Source organism: Choloepus didactylus, chromosome 4, assembly GCF_015220235.1.
Source record: "Choloepus didactylus isolate mChoDid1 chromosome 4, mChoDid1.pri, whole genome shotgun sequence".
In the NCBI taxonomy this organism is placed as follows: domain Eukaryota; kingdom Metazoa; phylum Chordata; class Mammalia; order Pilosa; family Megalonychidae; genus Choloepus; species Choloepus didactylus.
Genome location: NC_051310.1, coordinates 35037870 through 35051249, shown reverse-complemented (window position 1 = coordinate 35051249; position 13380 = coordinate 35037870). Strand labels below are relative to the sequence as shown.

Genomic DNA, 13380 nt, shown 5'->3' with positions numbered 1-13380 from the left:
CTGTAAAGGAAGCACTGGACATGTATACAGCAGAAATCAAAAGTTCAAAAAACCTACTAGTAGAATCCATGGAAATGAAAGGCACAACACAAGAGATGAAAGACACAATGGAAACATACAACAGCAGATCTCAAGAGGCAGAAGAAAACACCCAGGAACTGGAGAACAAAACACCTGAAAGCCTACACGCAAAGGAGCAGATGGAGAAAAGAATGAAAAAATATGAGCAACGTCTTTGGGAACTCAAGGATGAAACAAAGTACAATAATGTATGTATCATTGGTGTCCCAGAAGGAGAAGAGAAGGGAAAGGGGGCAGAAGCAATAATAGAGGAAATAATCAATGAAAATTTCCCATCTCTTATGAAAGACATTAAATTACAGATCCAAGAAGCGCAGCGTACTCCCAACAGAAGAGATATGAATAGGCCTACGCCAAGACACTTAATAATCAGATTATCAAATGTCAAAGACAAAGAGAGAATCCTGAAAGCAGCAAGAGAAAAGCAATCCATTACATACAAAGGAAGCTTCATAAGACTATGTGCGGATCTCTCAGCAGAAACCATGGAGGCAAGAAGGAAGTGGTGTGATATATTTAAGATACTGAAAGAGAAAAACCACCAACCAAGAATCCTGTATCCAGCAAAGCTGTCCTTCAAATACGAGGGAGAGCTCAAAATATTTTCTGCCAAACAGACAGTGAGAGACTTTGTGAACAAGACACCTGCCCTACAGGAAATACTAAAGGGAGCACTACAGGGTGATAGAAGACAGGAGTGTGTGGTTTGGAACACAATTTTGGGAGATGGCAGCACAACAATGTAAGTACACTGAACAAAGGTAACTATGAATACGGTTGGGAGAGAAAGATGGGGAGCATGTGAGACACCACAAGAAAGGAGGAAAGATAAAGACTGGGACTGTGTAACTTGGTGAAATCTAGAGTATTCAACAATTGTGATAAAATGTACAAATATGTTCTTTTACGAGGGAGAACAAGCAAATGTCAACCTTGCAAGGTGTTAAAAATGGGGAGGCACTGGGGGAGGGATGCAATCAGCATAAACTAGAGACTGTAACTAATAGAATCATTGTATTATGCTTCCTTTAATGTAACAAAGGCGATATACCAAGGTGAATGCAGATAAGGGGGGAATAGGAGAGGCATGTTAGACACTTGACATTGGTGGTATTGTCTGATTCTTTATTCTACTTTGATTTAAGGTTATTTTTCCTTTTGCTGCTTCCTAGCTGTCATTTTTTTTTGTTTCCTCTTTCTTTTGCCTCTCTACCTTCTTTGACTCTCCCTCCTGCCTTGCGGAAGAAATGTAGATGCTCTTGCTTAGTATGAGCAGAATGTTCAATTAGGATGAACTTAAATGTTTGGAAATGAACAGGGGTGTTGGTAGCAAGATGTGAGAATAACTAACAGCACCAAATGGTGTGTGAATGAGGTGGAAAGGGGAAGCTCAGAGTCATATATGTCACCAGAAGGAAAGTTGGAGGTCAAAAGATGGAAATGTATAAAACTGAATCCTATGGTGGGCAATGTCCATGATCAACTGTACAAATACTAGAAATCACTTCATGAACCAGAACAAATGTATGACAATACAATTAGAAGTTAATAATAGAGGGGCATATAGGGAAGAACTATATACCTATTACAAACTATATACTACAGTTAGTAGTAGTTCAACATTTTTTCATAAACAGTAACAAACGTACTATATCAATACTAGGAGTCAACAATTGAGGGGGGTTGGTTAGGGATAGGGAAGGATTAGTGTTTCCTTTTCTTTTTTTCTTTTTTCATCTTTCACTTTATTTCTTGTCTGGAGTAATGAAAAGTTTCTAAAAATTGAACAAAAATTAAGCGTGGTGATGGATGCACAGCTGTATGAGGGTACCCAGGGGCAAGTGATTGTACACTTTGGATCTTTGGATAATTGTATGGTATCTGAACAATCTCAATAAAAATGAAAAAAAAAAAAAGGAAAAAAAAAAGTAATGATAAATCTATGGCTTTAGACATCAATTTATAAAGATATAATTTGTAACAAGTACAAAAAAGAGTGTTCCTATACATACAGGAACAGTGTATATGTATGAAACTTTAGTCAAGTTGGTTATCAAATCAAATATGATTGTTAAATATTTAGGGTGTTAAATTTTAACCCCATGGTAATCACAAGGAAAATATATGAAAAATATATCCAGACAGAAATGAGAAGGGATTCAGTATGGTACAATAAAAAAAAAAAATCAATAAATATGAAAGGAGGCACTAAGAGAAAAATTGAGGGGCAAAAAAGGAATAAGACTTACAAAGAATAAAGAGCAAAATGAAGAAGAAAGTTCAGCATTATCAGTAGTGATTTTAAATGTAAATGGATTAAACTCTCTAGTCAAAAAGCAGAGACTGGCAGAATGGATAAAAAAGCATGAACCAAATATATGCTATCTACAAGAGACTCACCTTAAACTCAAAGACATAAGTAGGCTGAAAGCAAAAGGATGGAAAAAAAGTATACCATGCAAGGACTAACCAAAAGAGAACTGAGATAACTATACTAATGTCATATAAAATAGACTTTAAATCAAAAACAGTTATGAGCGATAAAGATGGTCATTACAAACTGTCAAAAGGGTCAATTCAACAATTAAAAATATATATGCACCTAAGAGCAGAGTTCCCAATATATAAAGCAAATATGACAGATTTGAATGGAGACATTGATGGCTCTACATTAACAGCAGGAGACTTTAATACACCACTATCAATAATGGATAGAACAGCTAGTCAGAAGATCAATATGGAAATACAAGACTTGAATAATACTCTAAACCAACTAGACCTAACACACAGATACAGAACACTTCACCCAAAAACAACAGAATGCACATGGCTCATTCTCCAGGAAAGACCATATCTTAGGTCACAAAGCAAATCTCAATAAATTTAAAAATACTGAAATCATACAATGAATCTTTTCTGACCACATTGGAATGAAGCTAGAAATCAATAACAGCAGGAAAAATGGAAATTTACAAATATGTGGAACTTAAACAATGTACTCTTAAACAACCAAGGGGTTAAAGACGAAATTGTAAGGAAAATTAGGAAATATCTCGAGATGAATGAAAATGAAAATACAACATACCAAAACTTATGGGATGCAGCAAAGGCAGTGCTGAAAGGGAAACTTATAGTTCTAAATGCTTACATTAAAAAAGAATAATTTCAAATCAGAGACCTAACCTCGAAACTGGAAGAACTAGAAAATAAAAAGAGCAAACTAAACCCAAAGTGAGCAGAAGGAATGCAATAACAAAGATTAGAGCAGTGATAAATGAAATGGAGAATGAAAGAACAATAAACAGAATGAACAAAATAAAAGTTAGTTCTCTGAAAATATCAATAAAATCAATGGACATTTACCTAGGCTGAAAAAGAAAAAAAATGAGAGGACACAAATAACTAAAATGAAAAGGGGGACATTACTACTGACCCCACTGAAAAACACAACTGTATGCCAACAGATTAGATAACCTAGATGAAATGAACAAATTCCTAGAAACACACAAACTACCTACACTGACTCAAGAAGAAGAGAAGATCTCAACAAACTAGTAACTAGTAAAGAGATTGAATCAGTAATCAAAAACCCCCCAAGAAAGAAATGCCCAGAACCAGATGGCTTCACAGGGGGAATTTTGTCAAACATTCCAAGAAGAATTAACATCAATCCTGCTCAAACTTTTCCAAAAAATTGAAGAGGAGAAAATTCTCCCTTATTCATTCTATGAGGCCAACATCACCCTCATACCAAAACCAGATAAAAATACCACAAGAAAATTATAGACCACTATCTCTTATGAATATAGATGCAAAAAAATGTTCAGTAAAATATTAGCAAACTAATGTGAATCCAACACCACATTAAAATAATTATACACCATGATGAAGTGGGATTTATTCCCAGGTATGCAAGGGTGGTTCAACATAAGAAAATAAATTAATATAACATACTACATTAACAGAATGAAGGGGAAAAAACCATGTGATCATCTCAGATGATGCAGAAAAGGCATTTGACAAAATCCAGCACCCCTTCCTGAAAGAAAGAAAAATTCAGAAAACTAGGCATAGAAGGGAAGTTCCTCACCATGATAAAGGGTATATATGAAAAACCCGTAGATAACATCATCAGTGTTAAGACTAAAAGCTTTCCCTCTAAGAACGGGAACAAGACAAAGATGCCCATTGTCAGCACTGCTATTTGACACTGTACTGGAAGCTCTAGCCAGAGCTATTAGGCAAGAAAAAGAAAAGGCATCCAGATTGGAAAGGAAGCTGTGAAACTATCTCTATTTACAGATGACATGACCGTATATATAGAAAATCCTGAAAAATCCACAGCAAAGTTCCTAGAGTTAATAAAGGAATTCAGCAAAGGGGTAGGGTACAAGATCAACATTTCAGAATCAGTAGTGTTTCTGTACCCTACGAATGAATAATTGAAATAAGAAATTAAGAAAAAAATTCCATTCGCAATAGCAATTAAAAGAATGAAATGTCTAGGAATAAATCTAACCAAGGGTATAAAGGACTTGTACCCAGAAAACTACAAAACATTTCAGTCAAAGAGACCTAAATAAATGGAAGGACATTCCATTTTCATGGATTGGAAAACTGAATACTATTAAGGTGTCAATTCTACCCAAAGTGATTTATAGATTTAATGCAACACCAATCAAAATTTCAACAACTTTCTTTGCAGACATGGAAAAGTCAATCATCAAATTTATCTGCAAGACTAAGGGGCCCTGAATAGCCAAAGCCAGTTTGAAAAAGAACAAAGTTGGAGGACTCCTTCTTCCCAATCTTAAAACTTATTACAAAGCCACAGTATTCAAAATGGCATGGTACTGGCACAAAGACAGATACATAGGTCAATGGAATTGAATTGAAAACTCGGAAATCAACCCTTACATTTATAGCCTATTTATGATTTTTGACAAGGGGGCAAAGACCACCCAATTGGGAAAGAATAGTCTCTTCAGCAAATGGTGCTGGAAAAACTGAATCTCCATTTTCAAACGAATCAAAGAGGATCCCTACCCCACACCAACTCAAAATGACTGAAATATAAGAGCCAGAACTATCAAACTCCTAGAAGAAAATGTTAGGAAGCATCTTCAGAACTTTGTGTTAGGCAATAGTTTCTCAGACTTTACATTCAAAGCACAAACAACAAAAGAAAAACAGATAAATGGGACCTCATCAAAATTAAAAACTTTTGTGCCTCCAAGTATTTTATCATGCAAGTAATACAACAACCTATATAATGGGGGAAAATATTTGGAAACCACATATCCAATAAAGGTTTAATATCCAGAATACATAAATAAATCAATCCTTCAACTAAACAACAAAAACACAAACAACTCAATTTAAAAATGGGCAAAAGACTTGAAAGAACATTTCTCCAAAGAAGATATACAAATGGCCAAAAAGCATATGAAAAGATCCTCAACATCACTAGCCATTAGGGAAATGCAAGTCAAAACTACAATAAGATTCAACTTTACAATCACTAAAATGGCTACTATTTTTAAAATAGAAAATTACAAGTGTTGGAGAAGATGTGAAGAAATGGGAACAATCATTCTTTTCCAGTGAGAATGTAAAATGGTGCAGCGACTGTGGAAGACAGTTTGGCAGTTACTCAGAAAGTTTAAGTACAGAATTACCATACGACCCAACAATCCCACTACCCAAAAGAATTGAAAGCAGGGTCTTGAACAGGTATTTGCACACGGTTGCTCATAACAGCATCATTCACAGTTGCCAAAAGATGGAAGTAACCCAAGTGCCCATTAACCAATGAATGGATAAACAAAATGTGGTATGGCCATACAATGGAATACTATTCAAAAAAACAGTAAAAAGGAATGAAGTCAGATAAATGCAGCAATATGGATGAACCTTGAAGACATCATGTTGAGCAAAATAAGCCAGACACAAAAGGACACTGTGCCAGTTTGGATGTATTAGGTCCCCCCAAACTCCATGTTCTTTGATGCAATCTTGTGTGGGCACACATATTAGTGTTGATTAGATTGGAATTCTTTGAGTGTTTCCATGCAGATGTGACTCAATCAACTGTGAGCAAAACATTTGATAGGATAATTTCCAAGGAGATGTTGCCCCACCCATTCAGGGTGGGTCTTAATTGGATCACAGGAGTATTTTAAAAAGAGCCACACAGCCCAGATGCTGGAGCACGTAAGAGTGACATTTTGGAGAGCAACCGAGAGTGACATTTTGAAAAGGAGCTGCAGCTAAGAGAGGACAAAACACCCCAAGGGCAACATTTTGGAGAATGCCATTTTGAAACACAACCTGGGAGCAAGCGGATGCCAGCCACGTGCCTTCTGAGCTAACAGGTTTTCCGGACACCAGTGGCCATCCTTGGACACTATGGCCTTAAGACTGTAACTCTGTAACCAAATAAACCCCCTTTATAAAAGCCAATCCATTTCTGGTATTTTGGTTAATGGCAGCATTAGCAAACCAGAACAAACACTGATATGAACTAATTAGAATAAGCAAAATCAGAGAGTCAGAATGTAGAATATGGGTTACCAGGGGGATGAGATGGGTTAGGAAATGGGAACTTAAGGCTTAAAATGTACAGAGTTTCTATTTGGGACAATAGAAGCTTAAGTACTGGATCATAGTGATGGCAGCCCAACATTGTGAACATAATTAACAGCACTGAATTATAGATTTGAATGTGATTTAAAGGGGAAATGTTAGGTTGTATATATGGTACTAGAATAAAATATTTTTAAAAAAAATCATGGATCTGCATAATACAAACAGTGAATGCTAAGTTAAACTATGGACTACAGTTAGTAGTACAATTATAAAAATGTGCTTTCAACTGTAACAAATGTGCCACTCCATTGCAAGTTGTTAATAATAGGGAGGTATATGAGAATCCCGTATTTTATGTGTGAATGTTCTATAAACCCATAACTTCTCTAATAATAATAAAAAAAGACAAGCCAAATTAGAACTGTAACACAAGTTTTTTTTAAAAAAGGATTTTCTTCTCCTATTTAACAATTTGAAGTTACTACAGTGATTACTTTTTTCACTAAGAAAAAAGTTTAAAAACATTGAAAAGTAAAGGTCTTATTTAATCTTAAATAACTCAGAGCCTCCTACTAGAAATACTCACCCTAAGGAGAAATTACAAATTGGTTTGCAATTATATTCATACAACTTTTTCTTTTAGAGAATGTAAGTCTTCTAATATTGAGGCACATTCAATGGTTATTCTCATGGTAAAAAACCAAGATTATTGCCAGATGGCCAGATGGAAATCAATTTTACTATCTCCCAACATCTGGCTCTCAACACACTGCCAAAACAATATCACTTTTAATACTGACTGAGACTGAGAACTCTGAGTCCTAGTCCAGGGTCTAAGGCAGCCTTGTGGTATGATCTAAAAGCCAAGTTATTGTCTTCTTTAATAGCAGTTACTTACACCATAAGCAGATCAGTAGATTAGTAAATGTATTATAACAAAGTGCATTTGAAAGGACATACTTAACCTATATTCCAAAAAAATATATAGTAAAGTCCTTTCTGAACATAAAAAGTTCATAAATAGAGTACTATACTGAGACATAGACCTTACTGGGAAATCTTAGGATGATTGCAGGATCATTCTGGACCCTACCTGGGAGCCACAGAGGGCAACTTCTGGAAAAATACCACACCAATACTGCAGGTGCCTTTAAAGATAAATTCCTAAGAGAGTGCATTTGTGTGTGTGGGAGGGAGGGGAAAGAAGGGTAGGAAAGCAGCTGTGACCTTCTCAGCTATTGGTAGTACCATTTTTACTAAAATCTGTCTAGCACTCACTCTTACATTTATATATATATATACCTCCATATATACACATAAACATGCATTTCCTTTCTATATCAGTCTTTCATGGTATTTCTAGATTTAAATAATTTTGGACCTAGAGAACCTTCACATATCATAAAACATGAAGTTTTATAATTAATTTTCAAAGTTCTATCTGCTGAGATCATCTCTGAGCAATGATTATTTGGCTTCTTGACCATTATTCCCATTTTCAAAAGCATTTAATACCAGTAAGCACTATATACTTACCACTCTCATGTATAACACTCACAGCCACAGTTGTTAGGTCTTGAGTACAAGCAGTCCGAATATCCTCAGCAGGAGCAATGAACGTGCTAAGTCCAGTTATTTTGTTGATATAAACCATTCTTCCTAGGGCTACATCAAAATGCTGCTGCCAGTCCAAAGAATGTGAGCTAGACTCTTCATTTTCAGAACAAGCTCCTGTTTTAGATTCCTCAGTCTGTAAACAAGCTCCATTTTGGTCAGCTGTGGAATCTTCTATGTGATTCATTAATATTTGACTGGGGGCATCAGGACTTCCTAGTTGTTGTTCTGAAGATATGGTAAGAACATCTGAATCTTTACTGATAACTTTAGGAGAATTATCATAGGGTAATTCCAAAGTCATTTCTGGTATCATACAGTTTTCTGTTGTACTGTTGTTAGAATATGTTTCTCTATCTTTATTGATGGAATTAGCTTGTGTGACAGTGTTTGACATTAGGATGATGCCACTTTCTGTTCTTTTATGCTCATTTTTATATAACTTACAAGAATCTAGAGTTAACCCACTGCACAAGTCACCATCATTCCTACTGGAGTCTGATTGTCGAAGTTTGTTAAAATGATTCATAATCTCTATTGTTTGAGGCTCTCTTTCAGAACCCTTCATTCTGGATAATTTAGAGGCTAGTGATTCAGGTGACTTCTCAACATTTAAAGGTTTTCTGTTAGAGAGAAATAACTCCTTTAGAGTTATAGGACTTTCTTTCAAACAAGTTATCTCTTGTTCCAAACAGTCTTCTTCCTTGGAGAATGGAAACTTCTCTGAAGAAAGTATGTGACTTACTGGCTGACAATTACCATTTGAATCATTATGTTTCAAAGTAGTGGTTTTACAAATATCAGAGTTGTCTAAGTGGTTCTCGTCTTTCAGTGAAATGTCGGGCTCAATTTGAGGACTAAGATTGGTAGTGACTTCAAAATTATTATTTTCCTCCACTTCTGTATTCAGAGGATTTTTAACCTTCCCATATTGCCTCTTAAACTTCTCTAAAGATCCTACTTGTGAACTCAAGCTTAGTTTCTTATGGGCTTTGGGTTTGAAGGAACCAATCAATTTATCTGCTTTCTTACCATCATTTGAAACATGTATATACCAAGGAAAAGAGGTGGATGTATCAAGTAATAAGCAACCTGGATGTGATTTTTTACTACCTTCCTGAAAAACAGCAAAACTACTATAAGTTGCAATAGGTTTGTTCTCTAGCCCACAATTTATATTTGATCTGGAAAATTTTTTGTTGGGCAGTTGAACAGATTCTTCACTTACAGCACTGGTTAAATCTTTCATGTTTGGCATCTCAACTGAATGTTGTGTTCTATTTCCAAACGATTCTCTGGCACTCACAGGACCAGGTCGAACCCAATTTTTAAATGAATGTTCTGTTTCAGTTGATTTAGTTTGCTCATTTTGTACCACATGAGTTATAAAGCCAGTGGAACATAATTTAACTTGTCCATAACTAAAAATGTTTTTTTCCCCACAACTGCCAGGTTCTTTTTTTCTTTTCTCTTCTCTCTGAGCACCATGTGTCCTCAGTATTATTGTCTCAAAAGGCAGAGGTTGGCGTCCCATTTCAGTAGCATCTTTAAATATCTCTAGTTGATTCTGAATTCTATCACTTTTGAGGATATTGGCAGCCACACCATTAACAACAGTACTTACTTTCTGCATTTCTAGATCTTCCCCACTATCCTCAAAGTGATATGGTGCTTGAAAGGGGCTTACAAACATTTCTGAACTGGTTCCACATAGATTTTCTGAAGAATTAATTTCCAAGAGAGCTTTTTTATGTTTCTCATTTTTTTCTGATTCTGGAACTTCGACTGTCTCTTGTTCTAGGATCCTTGACTCTGAGCAAGAGCTATCTTTGTTTTGTAAAGATGACTCCATTGTTTTACTATGGCCTGGGCCATCTTGTTTATAGGTGGACAAAAATGAATCATTTGTCTTTTTTTTGATTGCTTTTGAACCGACAGAATTCTGTGTGTTTGTATTTTCTGTACTAGCTTTTCTTTTCACAGCTTTTGATTGCAGATTATACATTTCATAAGAGTCCAAAATATTATGACATGCTTCCTGGAAACTGACCTGGTCATACTTCTCATCAGAGGACACATGCTTCTGAAGAGTAGCACCAAATACATTAAAGTCATTTTCTTCACTAAATTCTTTAATGTCCTCACCTGATAATTCCACAAATAATTTTTCTTGCTTTAAAAACATTTTCACTCCTTCCTGAATGCAAACCAAGAGAGTATCCCAGTTCTGAAACTCTATTAGAGTCTTTGCTGGTTCCATGCATACATCGTACTCACAAAATTGGCACTGCACATTGATTACATATATCCCATGAAATTCTGGGTTAGACCGATGGCGAGGACTTGAGTTCATTGGCCTACTGGCAGAGCTATTCTTTTGCTTGCATATAATACTTTCTTTCCTTAATAAAAAATCAATGAGTTTATGTAACTTTGTCCTTAAAACTAGTCTTTTGTTCACAAATAAAAACTGCATATTTTTATTATAATGTGCTTCAGAGCTGATATATCCACTGAGCTCAAACTCCTTATATTTAAAATTTATTTCTCTTAACTTTTGGGATCGACCAAGTCCATAAATTTGACAAAATCGGGAACATATGTCTTTGGTTTTAGGGAGTTGAAGAACCATGGAACCAGAAATATCATTTCTCAAAGAGAAAGAAATGGAAGGGTTCATGAGTGAGAGAGCTTCTATCCTCTGTCTGACCTTCTCAAACTCCAGCCTAGGATCCATGCATTTCCTCCTCACAGGTAACTGGTAAAATAGGTTATATACGGTCACTGTTGTCCCAGCACTTGGTCTAATCAAGTCAGCTTCATAAGCCTTCAGAGCTTTTCCATTTTGAAACAGTTTTACAAAAGTTTTCATTGTCCTGTTTTTCTTGGATGAAATTTCCATAGCACTGGCCATGTCAGCTATACTTGCCAAGGCCTCTCCTCGGAAACCATAAAAGCTTGGGTTCTCCAAGTCCTGTACAGAGCTGCATTTACTAGTGAAATAACGATTTCCCACCTTGTCTACATCATCACTCCCCATCCCAAATCCATTGTCTATCACTTGAACTTGGAAGGTTTCCATATTCACCCTGACAGCCACACATTTTGCTTCAGCATCAATACTGTTGAGGGCAAGTTCCTCAACACATTGGCCTAAAGAGCTTATGGCCAAACCAGAACGCAATTTGGCTTGTACTTCATCTGACAAGCACTTGATCATGGCAAGCAGAAACTGGTGAGACTGCCAGGCAGTGGTTTCCTTTCCTGACGAGAAATAATTGCCTAAGGGAGGAAACACACACATACTATCAAAGCTTCACTTACACAGCACTACCCATTTTTTCCCGAGCATTATGAAGAAATATCATTTGATGTAAATGAAATTTATTAAACCAAATTGTAAAACAAAACAAAAATGTATAGCTCTGATCTCTAGGCAGACCACACAGTTCATGTTTGGTGCAATGGATTTAACATCCAGAGCAGCATTTATAATTTCATAATTTTCACTGCTCCTTTGTAAATCCCACATTCCCTAAAGGGAAATCATCATCACACTTGAAGTTGACCCATAAAGACAGTATTCAAAACTCTAACCACTTCACCAAAACAGATGCCTAAACTAAATTCAACTAAGAAACATTAGCTAGAAATTATTCATGAAAAATTTTCCAAGCTCATAACATTTATACATTACACAATAACCATGACTTTTAGAAAAAGCATATAATGAAGTGTTAGGCATTGTAATAAAGTGAAGCAACAGGAGGAAATTAAAAAAAAAAATCAAACTGTTATATTAAGGAGAGATGGGTATTAAGAAGTTATTGTTATTGGTTAAATGTAGTTTATGTAATTTCCAGGGGGGAAAGGCTGGGAATGATTTGATCTTTAAATCTCGTATATATATTACTTTGATAAGTTTTTAGAAGGTCATTTTATTAATACTCTTTTGGTCCTTACAGATGCTTCCACAGCCACAAAGTACCCGGCAACAGTAACGATGGTGAGTTGTCTGAATTTGATTTTAAGGTTTCCTCCAGGATTAAAAAAACAAAAAACAAAAACGAGTGCAATTAAAGGTCCTCCTTCCCCCTTCGTAGATGAGCGATCAGCATGAGCTGGACCTCTCGTAGCTGGCAGGGCTGGATTTTCAAATCTGGCAAAGTCAGGGCTGTAATTCCGGACCTGATGATTCCTAATGAACTTTGCAGACGGCAGCAAATGAGGGGTAACGCGTTTAACAAGTATCCCGATTAATGTAAACCTAACACAATGATTTCCCGATTACATCCCAGTCCTTTAGGGTCGAAGATCCTGAACAACCAGGACAACTCCCTCCTGGGTCTAAAGCTAAGAAAGCCTGGGGGAGGGCGCAGGCGGACCTGCTCCGGGGGACATGCTAAGGTTCCGGCTCCACCCCATCCCCCTCTCCACGCCCGGTCCCCGCTTCTTCCCCCAGCTAACGCACAACCGGAAACCCGGGCCTGCCCTAACGTGGGCGCTCGCGCAAAAGGCAGGCCGCAAGGGCTTCTCGGAGCCCTGGAGCATCTGGCCCGCAGCGGTCACCACGACCCTTCTGGGGCTAGAACTCCCGGAATCATCCTTCCGCCTCGTAGTTTCCCCCACGTCACCTCGAATCGCACTGCACCAACTCTAGGATACCAACCGCCTTATACACCAGACGCGCGCACGTCGGCTCTCCAGGCTCGTGCACGCGCAAGTGCAGGAGCATGCGCTTCTGTGGGGACTCCGAGATCCGTGCATCCGCGACACGCCAGTGCGCATGCGCGCCAGATGTTGCCAAGTTGCGAACTCCTCCGTTCTAGGATCTCGCCTTGTTCATACCTCCAAGTCTCAATTCTTATGCTCTTTTGGAGTGGTGGAAACGGCTGTTTCTAATAATTTTTACTTTTGTTTTTATGCTTTTCTTGTGTTTTCCCTTTTCTCCGTTTTTCTCTCCTCTGTATGGACTACCATTTAATTCAATATATATTTAACTTACTTGGCTTATTGCCTGTCTTCTCCCACTAAAATGTAAGTTATATGAAGGTAGAGATTTTGTCCATTTTGTTTATATTTCCATGGCAAAGAACA

General features: G+C 36.9%; 1 protein-coding gene across 6 annotated transcripts in view; it reads right to left on the bottom strand.

Annotated features, from left to right (window-relative positions):
- MLH3 (mutL homolog 3) overlaps positions 1 to 13154 on the bottom strand; it is a 37687-nt gene extending 24533 nt beyond the window's left edge. The window contains exons 1-2 of one of the 6 annotated variants that reach the window (XM_037832274.1): positions 12247 to 13147; positions 8206 to 11565 (exon numbers count right to left, since the gene is read on the bottom strand). In XM_037832274.1, coding sequence (XP_037688202.1) covers positions 8206 to 11503 — 3298 coding nt within the window. In that variant the 5' untranslated portion in view covers positions 11504 to 11565; positions 12247 to 13147. Of the gene's footprint in view, positions 1 to 8205 lie in introns of all 6 variants that reach the window. The other 5 variants (XM_037832275.1, XR_005216285.1, XM_037832273.1 and 2 more) reach the window with 5 other exon arrangements.
- Between the last annotated feature and the right edge of the window lie 226 nt (positions 13155 to 13380).